The sequence below is a fragment of the Lonchura striata genome, chromosome 6 (genome assembly GCF_046129695.1).
Source record: "Lonchura striata isolate bLonStr1 chromosome 6, bLonStr1.mat, whole genome shotgun sequence".
In the NCBI taxonomy this organism is placed as follows: Eukaryota; Metazoa; Chordata; class Aves; order Passeriformes; family Estrildidae; genus Lonchura; species Lonchura striata.
In genome coordinates, this window is record NC_134608.1 from 34140775 (window position 1) to 34153872 (window position 13098).

General features: G+C 43.4%; 1 protein-coding gene across 3 annotated transcripts in view; it reads left to right on the top strand.

The window, feature by feature from the left end:
- SMOC1 (SPARC related modular calcium binding 1) overlaps positions 1-13098 on the top strand; it is a 128720-nt gene that overhangs the window by 100474 nt on the left and 15148 nt on the right. For all 3 annotated transcript variants that reach the window (XM_021540752.2, XM_021540753.2, XM_021540755.2), the window contains exons 8-10: positions 1186-1378; positions 2429-2511; positions 5840-5945. In XM_021540752.2, coding sequence (XP_021396427.1) covers positions 1186-1378; positions 2429-2511; positions 5840-5945 — 382 coding nt within the window. The remainder of the gene's footprint in view (positions 1-1185; positions 1379-2428; positions 2512-5839; positions 5946-13098) is intronic.

Genomic DNA, 13098 nt, shown 5'->3' on the forward strand with positions numbered 1-13098 from the left:
ACTGCAGGGGAGAGGGAGACTAGAGAAAAAAGAGGACAGCTTTTTTCCTGCTTCTGTTTTTCATCACTCTCCTAAGGATAAAAGTTAGGAGTTAGATTGTTGTCTTTTGTTACCCTAGACTTAGATGTGTTTTCAGCTGTCTGACTGCTTTCTTTTCCTCACTGTGATACTTTCAGTAATTTACAAAATGGAATTTTTTTTTTATGCAAAAGGCCAGAATACCTGGAGAGTTATAATTGAGAACTGCTGGCTGTTGAGCCAAATAAGTCTTATCATTGTGCTTCTCTTTGCTTCTCTTCCCCCTTAGGTGGCTGGTCCATGTGAGAGGCTGCAGCCTGGCTCTGTCCATGCACCCTACACTCCTTTGAGGGCTCTGTGTGCCAGGCTGGCTGCAGAAGCCACTTCCAGGCTTCTTCCTGTTCTTTGGTGTATGCCACTACTGTTCTCTTTGACAAAACCTCTGGAAATGGCCTCTCCTGTGTAATAGTTTCTTAAGGGACAGGGCCTTACCATCTGCTCAGTAGAAAGCAGTGTTGAGTGCCCTTTGTTTTCCAGGTGAGGACAACAGTGGAGAGTGCTGGAGAGGTGATGGCAGTGAGGGTTGAGTGGGATATCCCATTCTGTTCCTTGCTGAGGTGTGTGCAGATGGTGTCTGCACTGGATAAAGCTGTGTTAAAACATAATTTGCTCCTCTTGGGATTATGTTGGAGAGGTGGTATTGAGAGGAAGGAGTGTTTTGCCGTCTGGAGAAAGAGACAGAGGGGCAGGGCAGGGTGTTTGCGTCCTTTGATTAACTGGAAAATACAAGTCACAGTTTAGGATCGCTCAGCTTGCAAAAACAATCTGGGAAATGCTTACCTCATGGCTGAATTAATAGTGAATTATTTTAACCTGACGGTTCATTTCCAAAAGCCAAGTGATCAAGAAGAGTTTCTGGCATCCTGAGCATCTGACAGTCAATGTCTTTAATCCATAATCTTGTTGTGTCACAGCTAAATGTAGGAGAAAGTTCTCAACCCAGAAGTCCTTCAGTCCCTGAGGTTGTAGACAGACTGATGTTTGATGAGAAGGAAACAGACACAACGGACTCCTGATGTGAAGGATACCCATATCCCACAGACCTGAGGAAAGTGATCTTGATTTGTTTCTTTTTCCACCCCCTCCAACCTCCCTTCTGTCTTCCAGAAAAAGTTCACTCCTGTGACCAGGAGAGGCAGAGTGCCTTGGAGGAGGCCAGGCAGAACCCCCGGGAAGGTATCGTCATCCCCGAGTGTGCTCCTGGAGGGCTTTACAAACCAGTGCAATGCCACCAGTCAACTGGCTACTGCTGGTGTGTCCTGGTGGACACAGGACGTCCCCTGCCTGGTACTTCCACACGGTAAGAGCTATAGGCAGACCTGGGAAGGTGCCTGGCTGGAGAAGATGAGATATAAAAAATACTACTGCATATGAAAGCAGTTCCTCACTCCAGACCAGTCAGCTCTACACTGCTTTTCCTAGAGCAAGCAATGCTGAATGTGATGTTCCTCATTGAGTGTTACTATGCAGCTCCCTCTCTATAGGAGTTGGTGGACATTAACTACTGTTGTACTTTTCTCTGTCTTAAGTATTCATACAAAGAAGCCTTTTTTTCTTCTGGCTTGCTTTTGTGAGGTAGAAGGAATGGGGGCTTTGCTTAGGAGTATAGATTATGGGCATGAGCAGTGAAAAGACAAGTGTCTTTGTTGCATTATCATCTGCTTTATGTTTCCATGTTGCAGCCACTTGAATCCTCACCAGTAGGGAATTAGAATGCTTATTGTGCATGGGTAGCTTTTAAACCAGAGATAGAGAGTGACTGAAAAAACAAAATCTATCTTGGAACTACCTGAGGAATCTTTTCTCACTTGGAGTTTGGAAACAAATTATGGGTCTGGCAAATTGTAAAAACAGGCCACTAAGAGCTGGGACTTAAACTTGGCTAGATACAGTGATTCTGCAAAGCATGGACAGCTTTGAAAATAAGTCTCAGCCTATGCCCACAAGAATTGGAAGAGGGCCCTGTGCTGTTTGTGGCTTTCAGTTGATAGCTGGTACTGGACTTCAAAGTATGTTCTTCCTTCTCTTTCCACTTCTGCTGCTGTTGCTGACTGTCCATAAACAGTCAGATGCTTGAGAGTAGTGTTTGTTCTGAAGGTTTATTGGTTTCCCCTGCAGTAAAGCAGACAAGGCACAAGCCATTAACCCTGAGATTAGCTTAGCTGGCCAAAGCATAGTGCTAATAATGGCCTGATTGTGGATTTGATCCCTATATGGGCCACTCACTTAAGAGTTGGACTTGATGATCTTTGCTGGTCCCTTCCAGCTGAGAATAGTCTGTGATTAGTGTCTCTGTGATGACACTAAAGTTATGTTACATAGTTTAGCTTCTGCTATTCTCCTTTTTCAGGTATGAGACCCCAGTTTGTGAAAGCGATGCCAGATCGAAGAGCATAGAGATTGATGATCCCTTCAAGGACAGAGAACTTCCAGGTTAGAGGAACAAGATCCTGTCTCTGCCTTCTCAGCTTGGGACTCTTAAGAGGCTAAGAATATTGTTGAGGAGATAGGGGATTTTCCTCACAGTGCACGCTTTACCATGGGGTTTATTCTGTGTTTTTTTTTAAGATCACCTCCAGTTTCAGCAATGAACTGGAAAAGGCTGGGTGTGTCCTGGGTGTGTTTATTGCCTCTGCCCTTTGAAAACATTTCTGGGATTAGAATTTTCTGGAGAGAAACCAGGATGCTTGGAGATACCCTGGGGGAAGAATGGGCTCAACATTGAATGTTCCTTAAAACCTGACCAGGACAAGATCCTTTCTGTTTAGCGGGGCTTTTCAGCAGCTTGATGCTCCCTGAGTCACAAAAGAGGACACAACTGCCAATTGTCAGTGAACTGATTTGCTCCCTTACACTGACTGCATGGACCAGGCAGGACCTCACGGTGTACTAAGGTCCCTTACCTAAGGAGTCCTCACTTAGCTGGACATTATTCCTCATTTTCTGCCTGGGTTAGATCTGCCTTGTGTGTCTCCTATTTGTTGTTGTTGTCCTGCTGGCTCCTGACTTCAGAACCCACACCTTTCTGCTTAGAAACTGCCTTTAGCAGAGCTCTCTTTATGCAGCTCCTCGTTCTCATGAGTCATGTAAAAATTTCCTATTGCCTCCCTTTCACATTCAAAGGAAATCAACCAATTGGTTCAAATATTATGTTGTGGGTAGGGGGAGGGAAGCCAGATAAATTGATTACATTAAGTCTCATTTCCTTAGGAAATCACACTAAAACAGAATAACCCTTGATTCCCCATCCCTCACTCCAATTGCTTTACCACCTATCTTTGCACTTCTTCTCTGCCTCTTCAGAAATCCTCTGTAAAAATCCTTTGCAGTTTGGCTTTTTCTTTGAGACTATTTCTGATCTCAAGAAGATAGACTGGTTTTGTTTCTCTTCTCCTTTCCCTTCTCCACTGAAGCTAGACAAGGGGACAGGAACTGCTTGATGCAGAAGAGGACACAGGATGCTCTGTAGTTTAGCAGTCTGGTCCCAATATCAAACTCCAGGAGAGCTGCCCTCTCAACTCAAGCCAGTTTTCTGTGCCTGTGTAAACTTCAAGCTCTGTTTGGCTGCACTTGCTGGTATGATTGTTGCCCAGAGGAGTTTTGAATGCCCCATCCCTGGAAGTGCTCAAGGCCAGGTTGGATGGGATCCTGAGCAACCTGATCTAGTGAATGGCATTCCTATCCCTAGCAGGAGGGTTGAAACTAGATGATCTTTAAAGTCCCTTTTAACCCTAGCCACATTCTCTGATTCTGTGATTCCTATCACTGAAAGTACTCCTGTCTTTGGAGAGATGGGGAGACAGAAGATCTGATGCTGGTTTGTCTGCCTGAGAAATACTGTGCTGCATGACCTTCTTACTCAATCTTGAGGTTTGTTTGATTAGTTGCTCTTGTATGCAAAAATTTACTGATGAGCCAGAACTGCAGGGGGTGAGCAAGAATGTTTCTTTTTATTTTTTTTCCTGCTCTCATTTCTTAGCAGAACTGAATGTCAAGAAAAATTCCTGCTTTAATTTGAGACTGATTGCATAATTTGCACTTAGTTCTCTCAGGGGGACCCCTTACATTATTCCTCTTGTAGAGGTTTGCCTATTCTTTAGTCTCTCAGTGCTGCAGGCTGTGCGCTTCTTGGCCTGTATGAAGAGACCCTGCAGAGGCCCTGGTGGGAAAGACATAAGTTCAGATCCTTGCACACCTACACATACTCTCGTCACAACCTGTCATGACTGTGGCCAAAAGTAAAAAAGAAAGAAGGAAGGAAAATGTTGCTTATACATAGCAAATGGCAAACTGCTAATTCCTGCAGATGGTGAGATGCTGGGAGCCCAGGGAGATGACTTCTAGCAAATACTTTTTCAGCCTTTTTACTGCCTCAACAAAAAGCTCCTTTAAGTGAGTGGTCTACTCTGGCTGCAATAGCAGCTTGCTCATTACAATGCTGACATTTTCTGGACCATATGCCAAATGACTGCTGAGGGGTGTGCATGTGTGCAGTGTACATAATACTGAGACAGGCTAGGGACTGTTGGTTAGCTATTGCAGAGGACAGAGCCTGTAATACCACAAAGCAGGGACTTTTGTCAGATCAGTTTGCAAGCTGCTTTCAGCTGTCAAGGGATTACAGTTAAGTTTCCGGTCCTCTGTTTGTGGTACATGTTCTTCTTTGCTTGTTCAAGAAAAGCAGAAAGTGTTGACATTGCTCTGTGTTGCTGTGGGAGGCTGTTTGCTGACATCTGCTGCCCTAATCAGCTGAATAATTGGTAGTGCATGGTGGTTTGGGGAAAGAGGTGAAGGATGTAGTGATGGCTTCTCTGTCACATCAAGAGAAGACAATTGGACAGCAGGTGATGGGTTTTGGACAACAGTTTTCATGATAATGTATTGAAGTTAAGCATGCCTGTTCTTGGTTCATTGTTCCTTAGCTTGCTCCAGGCTAGAACAGTTATCACAGTGTTCATGGGGTAGTAAATTAAGCTTACTTTAAGCAGCAAGGGAGCAGCATAGATTGCCTTTTAAAGGTGAGGAGATGGAGAGTTTAATTGTAACAGGCTGGCACTGTTTTAGGATAGAAGGCTGTCAGTCTGTGCTTGTGATGGTGGAGAGCTAGACAGCCTCAGCACTAAGTAATGGAAATGGTTATCAAGCTCATCTTCAACCCACTTTGTCCTGCTTAAGCCAGCAGTGACTGGAGGTGACTACCACATACCAACTCAGTTTGACGTATTTCCTATGTAGAGCGATCATGCGAAGAATGAGTTATTGTGGTAGGCGCTGGCAGGCAATGCTTTCTGTGCCTGAAGAGGAGAGTGCAAGCAGCAGACCTTGCTTTGTGCTCTGGGACACTTTAATCTGTCAATTAGGGCCTCAGAACAGCCACATTTGCCTCAGAAGATGATCCAGGAGGTAATGAATTGTTTTGTAAACTTCTCTGCAAGTGTCACCATGGGAACTCCCGTCTGCCAGGCATTTCCAGCGCATCCCTGCGGTTTTGCTGGTAGAGAGCTGGGTGAGACCATAAAGCTAACCACACAGTCCTCCTGCCAGATATTGTTGATGACCCTGCATGTGCCTGGACAAAAGCTGCAGGACAAATTGCCACACAGAAAACCTACTGAGAGATTCTTTTGCCTTTCCTTAGGGACTGTGTTGATCGTTGCTGCTGTCTTAAAAACAAAGGAGGTTCTGACTGATCTTTGCTGAACTGGGGTAGGAGACTAAGCCTGTGTGTTCTTGCATTAAACCTTCTATTTTCTTTCTGCAGGCTGCCCAGAAGGGAAGAAAGTTGAATTTATTACCAGCTTACTTGATGCTCTGACTACGGACATGGTACAGGCTATTAACTCAGCAGCACCTACTGGGGGTGGGAGGTGAGTCCAGAAAGCACGGCTGAATGCCACCCAGGTGGCTGCAGAGGTTGGTGTGCCCCTGAAATGGGGGCAGGTAGGAAAGGTATTGCTCTGAGTGATTTGGGTTCCTCTGGGTTGCTGGGGGAGGATCTAAGGCTGCTTTGTACTGTCATCCTAAGCTCCTTGCCTCCTCCCGCCCCTCCTCCCTGGCAGCTGCTCCACCATAAAGGTTAGTATAGCCCATTTGAAGTGTGAAATGAGAGCACAGTGGGAGGAAGTGGCTTGTTCTTTTGTCCCTTGGTGCATGAAAAGACCTAATAAAATGCAAATGGATTGAAGGAGACCGTGTGGCCTAGTGGCTACCACAGCAAGTGAAGAATGTGAACCAAATTCTTGGCAGGAGCAGTGCTGTGGCTTTGCTGTGAGGCTGCAGCCAGCCTGCCAATGAGGAGCTGTTTTTCATGGCCCTCCCCTCTGACCAGCTGCGTGTCCATCCCTTTTGGAAGGAGCAACAGGTCAGGCCTGTTGCAGGAGGTGGGCAGAAGTCTGTGTTCCTGGGGAACTGGACGAAAGTTGAGGCTGTGTCTCCCCCTCCTGCTTGATAACAGCAGATCCCTGCAGCGCTGCCTCGGGACAGACCATTGCGAACGAGCCATGATGGATTTAAAAAGTGCTACACTGCCTCAGCTAGGCAAGGCTTCCGTGGTTCTGGATTTGCCTGACTATAAAAGGAGTCAGTGCTGGGGCAACTTGCAGGGGTGGCACAATGACTGATGTGCCAGGGGTCTGGAGATGGAAGTGCCTCTATGCACATAGTTACTTCTATAGGTATTCCTCCAATGTGTTGACAGTAATGTTGATCCCGTGCTTTCCTCTTTCATAATGGAGAAGGAATCAGTGCCATCTTTTAACTACTCAAGACTGTTCAAGGTCCTGGGTGGTGTGGCTGTGTCCCTTGGCTTCAGTATGTACTACTAGTGAATTCATGTGGTTTTAACTTCACATTTAGACCTTACAAATCAGGCCAGTGACTTGTATGTGTGCCTGCATGCTGAATGTTCTGTAACCCGTTGAATTAGTGCTGTATGCCTAGCATGTCTGTATTCATATAAACAGGGTGAAAAATGCCCCAGGGATGGGAAATACATCGTTCTCTCCCAGACTTAAGCATTCCAATGTCAATTCTGTCTAATTTGCATGGTTCAAATGCAGCGGGTAGGGGTGGTGGGAAGCCCTGGAGAGTATTTGATATTTATTTGGCATCTTTGGCACTGGGACTGAAACACAGCCAATGTAATCATCACTCTTAAAATAAAGCTTAATATAAACCAATGTTGTAGAGACCAGAGATGTATGCCCCCACTGCGCTTCTATAAACCAGCAGGCTTGCTTCCTAATGTTCCCCAAGCTTTGTGTATTTCTCAGCTTTCAATAGAGGCCTTTCTGGTGGAATTTTTCACTGCCCAGCTCTTCACACAGTCATCACATTGATTTATTTTCCACTCCAATGTCAGCAGCCCAGTTGCAAGGGGAAAATTAAATCTTTTAGCAGGCTGTCCTTGGTAAGGCAAAAGACTGCTACCACCCAAATACTCTACCTGCCCACAGCCATGATTAAATTCAGATAACTGCTCTGGTTTAATTTTCCATGTGCCTCAGCTAGACGAAGCATGTACCTGAAAGAACATGTGTCAAGCTCTTCCAGCCCAACAGGCCGTGATGGGACCATTTTTATTTTTTAAAAAAGTAATTTCAGGGAATTTTTTATATTTATATAAAAATTTTATCAGTACATATTTTATATGGGTTTGTTGAGTTGGGAAGCTGTCTCTGTGCAGTGAATCCTGCTTTCCAAGAGTCTCAAGGTGAGGAATATCCTGAGTTCTCTCTTCAGGAATTTGCTTCTAATGGTGTGAACAGGTGTATTCTTTGCTGGGTAAAAAATGGCTGGGCCCAGAGAGTGGCTGGTGACTAGTCACAAGTGGTGTTCCCCTGTATTGGAGCCAGCCCTGTTTAATATAATCTTCAACAGCCTGGACAAGGGGATTGAGTGCCCCTTATCCCACCATGGTGTGTGGGAGCGTTGACGTGCAGAAGGGCGAGAGGGATCTGGACAGGCTGGATGGATGGGCCAAGGCCATTGTATGAGGTTCAGCAAAGGCAAGTGCCAGGTCCTGCACTTGGGTCACAGCAGCCCCAGGCAGTGCTTTAGGCTGAGGGATGAGTGACTGGAAAGCTGCCTTGAAGGAAAGGACCTGAGAGAGCTGGTCTGCAGCAGCTGAACATGAGCCAGAGTGTGCTCAGGCAGCCAGTACATATAGGCACACAGTATGCATCTTGAGTATCAATATTCAAATAAAGGACCAAAGGAAGAGAAGAGCCTTTCCAAAGTGTCCAGGACTAAAAAAGCTTAACAGTGAGACTTAAGGAGCTCAGACTTCATTAGGGTATTGAAAGAAAAAAAAAAAAAAAAAAAAAAGGGTTGGAAGTTAATTTTGTAAAATCTGAGTATCTCTACAGAGACAAAGGCTCTGCAGGCTCTTTAAGTCTAGCAGGGAAGAACATGATTAACTGAATATAAACAAACTTGTGATCAAAATTTCTTTAAAGTGAGGGCAGTTCTAAGCCAGAGTGAAGTCACGAGGGGCATGACTGATTCCACCTCTCTAAGGCTTTCATCTTAGGCCTGATGCATTTCAGAAGGACTTGCTTTAGTCAAACCTGAGTTATGGTCCCAAGAATAATTGGATTCACATTCTGTGAATATGATATACAGGAAATCAGATTAGATTATCCTGCTGCCTTCAGTCTGAATCTGGATATGTGAGTGAAAACTTCTGTGTTTGCTGTCTTTGCAATTAATACCCATGTTAGCTTTTTTTTTTTTTTTTTGGAGGGAGGGGTGATGAGGGAGAAGTATGGGGAGAAATTAGAGATTGGTATTTGAAAAACTACATAGAGCTGTGTTAAATTGCCCCCAAAAACAATGTAGTAGCAGAAATGTGAGGCAGTAGCTTGGATTCTTGGCAGGCCATGTAAGCAAAACCTGATAAGACTTTTTTTTTAAACTGGGCATGCTTAAAACAACCTTGTAATTCCTTATAGGTCTTGTCTTGTTTAAGGAAGTTCAAAGCTATTGACTTTAATTGAGTTACTCTTGCTTTACAATAATGTAAATAGTGTAAATGAGATGAAAATTTCCCTTCTTCATGGCCCTGGTTTATATTACAGCATAATAGCCAAATAGATTTCATTTATAGTTTTGAAACAGAAAATCTCTGGTAAAATTCATTCTTAATTTTAAGTTTAAGTAACAAGACACATCTTGTTACAAGACACATCTTGTTACTGTATGTTTTCAAAGTAATTAAGGGAGCACTTGTAGGGAATTGGTTTATTAGCCAGTATTTGGTATCCTTACTGAAAAAAAAATTATTGAAACTATTCACAAGTGAGTACTATATAATAGGAACAGCATTTAAAAAATTAGACTTGGCTTTGGCACATTTAGTCTCTTGTCTAATTCTGATACAGTCATATTACACAGGGCCTAAACTAAACTAGATCGTAGGGAATCCCAGCCTGGATTTCTGTTATTTGAGAAATTCTCTTTGGTCCCTGTCAATTCAGAAATGAGTTTAAGTTGCCAAAATGTGTGCATTATAGCTTGCTACATTATCAGCAAAAATATTGCTACTGTGTGGAATTTGAGGTAAATGGGCAGCTTAAAACAGCTACCCTTATCATGTAACACAGCAGTTATCAGTCCCTTAATTTAAAGTTGCCACTTATTCCCATGTAATAGTCCCAAAAAATACTCCAGAAGATGGCCCTGAGGTTCCATTTCATGCTCTAGTTGAGCAGTTTGAAGCAGGCAAGCAGAGCTCAGCACATCTCCAGGGTGTTCTGCAGCCAATCCACATTTTAATAAAGACTGACACTTTTAAACAGTTCAGGGAAGTTGATGCTCATCTCCTACTTCATTTCAGTTGAAGTTGGATACCAGCTTCTCTTTGTCCTCTTATGGAAGTTCTAGCCTAATTAAAGATAAAGGAGAGTTCATGTAAGAGGAGGGTCTTTGAACAGCCAATGAGGAGTGAAGGGAGGTGATTTTTTTAACCTTCTAAATTATCTTACAATCTTTAGAAAAATTGTGTTCAGAATGTTTTGTATACAACTTAGCCTGAAGAGTGAAAGAAACTGGCCTGTAATAGGGGAGATAGGTTTTAACTGTAGAGGAATTTTGCATTTCCCATAATTAATTTGGACTGTGTAGTACCCTTTTGTTTAGTCTGAACACAACTTAGTTTTTTGTTGGCTTCTTGATTCCTTGGCTACAGGAAAGGAGGAATAATAAAACAAATACAGGATCCTTTTGCAATTCCGTTATAGTAATCTTCTCTGATTCAAACCATGTTCCACTGTTACAGACTTTAGGCAACTGCACAGAACAACAAAATGGAAGTAAGAAGTGGAAGCAGAGCAAGAAAATGGAAGCAGAAAAAGAAAAATTTTGAATTTTACCTCAGTTTGCTAAACTCATTGATTTCCACTGCTTAGTGCTGGCACTTTGGTGGTCATCATCAACATTATCATGGGCATTGACTGGAGGGGTCAGTCACTGTCCATCCATTCTTCATTCAGCAACAGCACCAAGCAAGGTGTATATATATCCTTGTAAAATATTTACAAGTCATACAAACTTATAGCTCTAACTCCTTTGGATGTCCTGACCACAAACATATCTTGTGTGTGTGCTGGGAATGAAAGCTGGACTAATTAATTTTCTTACTCTGTAGTATTTGATACCAGCTTTTTGTTCATCAGTGTTCTTTCATCTTGGAACAGGTTCCTCTGGTTTATAGGCTTTGCAGTCCAGCTAGATGATGGGCTGATCTTACTGCCCTTACATCCTTCTGCCTCAGCTGCTAATGTTGCTACATAAAGTTTGTAGTGCAAAAGAATAGATTTTCTAAATCTTCAAACAGGTACCTGATGGGTACTTCAGAGATTGCAGCCTGTGCAGTTGGGCTGAAAGTGTTCAGGGAGCAAAGGACCAGCTTTGGTAGGAATAGACTTCAATTGATTTAGTAAAATGTTGTGGCACATACTACACTTTGAATGCACAGTTCTATGGAGCATAATGTGATCGCACACCGTACATGGCTCTTTAAGGGAGTCATGTCTCACATTTGCTGCTCTTGTATACTTTAGCCTATATTCCTCCCCTTCTTCCCTGCTCCTTCACGCTGAAATAACTGCTCCTTTCTCATAAGGGGCCTCAAAGGGTGAAAAGCATTACAGACTGCATGCACAGTGCATATCAGTGCATATTCAAGCTGCCTGTTTGATATTTTGGCAGTCATTCTCTGATCCAGCATTCAGTGCAGCTTACAAAAGTGTATATCCATGGTTTTGCACAGCCTCTTTGTGTTCTTCAGTGACACCAGATGACGTGAAGGTATTCTGTGGAAGTGTGCCTCATCTGGAAGATAGCATTGTTAGAAGTTGCTGTACCTTAACACACACCTCTCCAAGCATAAGCCACCTAAGAAATAAATGTTCTGCTATAAGGGAGCTCTTAAAACACTATACAGAAGGAGGAGCAAAAGCCTACTTGGAGAAGTCTGTATACTTGATGCCTATGAACTTTTAAGAAAGCTGAGAGCCAGTTTGTTGTCTTAGGCTGTAAATGACAGACCTGCTTTTCTTCATTGTTGGAATATTGGTGGGCTTATGCTGCATAATTGAGCTAAACATGCTGGCTTTTGTACAAAAGCAGTCCAGCAACAGCAGGTTACATTTGGAAAATCAGTTTACACAAACCTCCTTTCTTCACTAGTGCTCATTCTTTAGGACTGACTGTTTTGCACATAGTGCTAAAGAGGAACAATTAAGTAGAAAAGTAGGTACAGCTGCAATGCAGTCAACATGAGAAGGCTGTCTTCATTTTGGTAGTTCTTACTGTGTCTTATAAAGCTGCTAGAGCAGCTAAAGCGAGGTACTGGAATTCAGTGGGTTTTAGTGTGATTGGTGTTAGAGCAAGAGATGTTGGAAATTGAGAATGTGCAGAACAGCTTTGTTCTGTCTTGTTTTTTCTGATTCATTTATGGTCTGAATGAGAGGTGGCCTAATAAATGAGGTTTATATCTGAGGGCTGCTTTACTTGTCTTGAAATAGTATGGGGAAGAAGTGGAGGGACAATCCCCTGAATACTGCCAAGTGTGTGCTCACAGGGCAGTTAGAGCCCCAGACTTGTCTGAGCTGACCCAGCAGGCGTGGCTGGTGTCATGGCACACCAGCAAAGCTAGGTGGCCTAGCAGTGCTGTGTAGTTGCATTAATTCATGTTTCATGGGTGGTGCCTAAGTGCCTTTCACAGGCAGTGGTCAAAGTCCAAGGTACTTAAATACAGTACTGTAACTTCATCCTTCTGCAGTGTATCATGGAATTCCATGAGCCAGGGACATATGGCTACCCCAAGATTATGGGGATGCTTCCTGTGCTGGGATTCTGGTTGATAACCAGACATGGCAGGCAACTAACCATCTCAGGAACTGGAGTCCTGCTAAGCCAGCCAACAGAAAGTGGTAAAAACTCAGAAATGGATGTATCTTCCTTTTTCCTAAAGTTATAGCCATTAAACTAATTCCTTTTAGCTCTATAAGCCTGCTGCAGTTTTCAGCATGAGCTCTCAGCATGTTTGTAATGGCAAATATTGATTTATTGTCACCTCATGAGTCAATGTATTTGTATTAGCCTGTGAATGTCCCTCATTTTCTTTTTGGAAGTGCTGAAGAGAGCCATGTTGCCTTTCTTGGTAACTCATAAAAGCTCCTCCTTGGTGTGCCCCTGGAAAAGAGGCACTTTAAAATCCTGCTTCTGAGTACCCCTTCAGTAGGTAGTGAAAAGCTCTTGTCTGTTGTCTTTCTGCTTTGGTTCTAAGATGCTCTGCTATTTTCTCCATTTCTGCCTTTCCAGTTGTGGGCTTTCAGTAAACAAGGGCAAGCCAAAGTGTGAGCAAGGGAATCTCACATGCAAAAGCTCAGCTTTTGTACTTCTATCTCAGCAGAGGCAGAGTATTGCCCCTGGCAATGCAGGATTCCTCTGAGGCTGTTAGAAACATATATTCAAATGATAGCCAGCTTCTTTCCAAAAGGGAGACAGACCAATAGC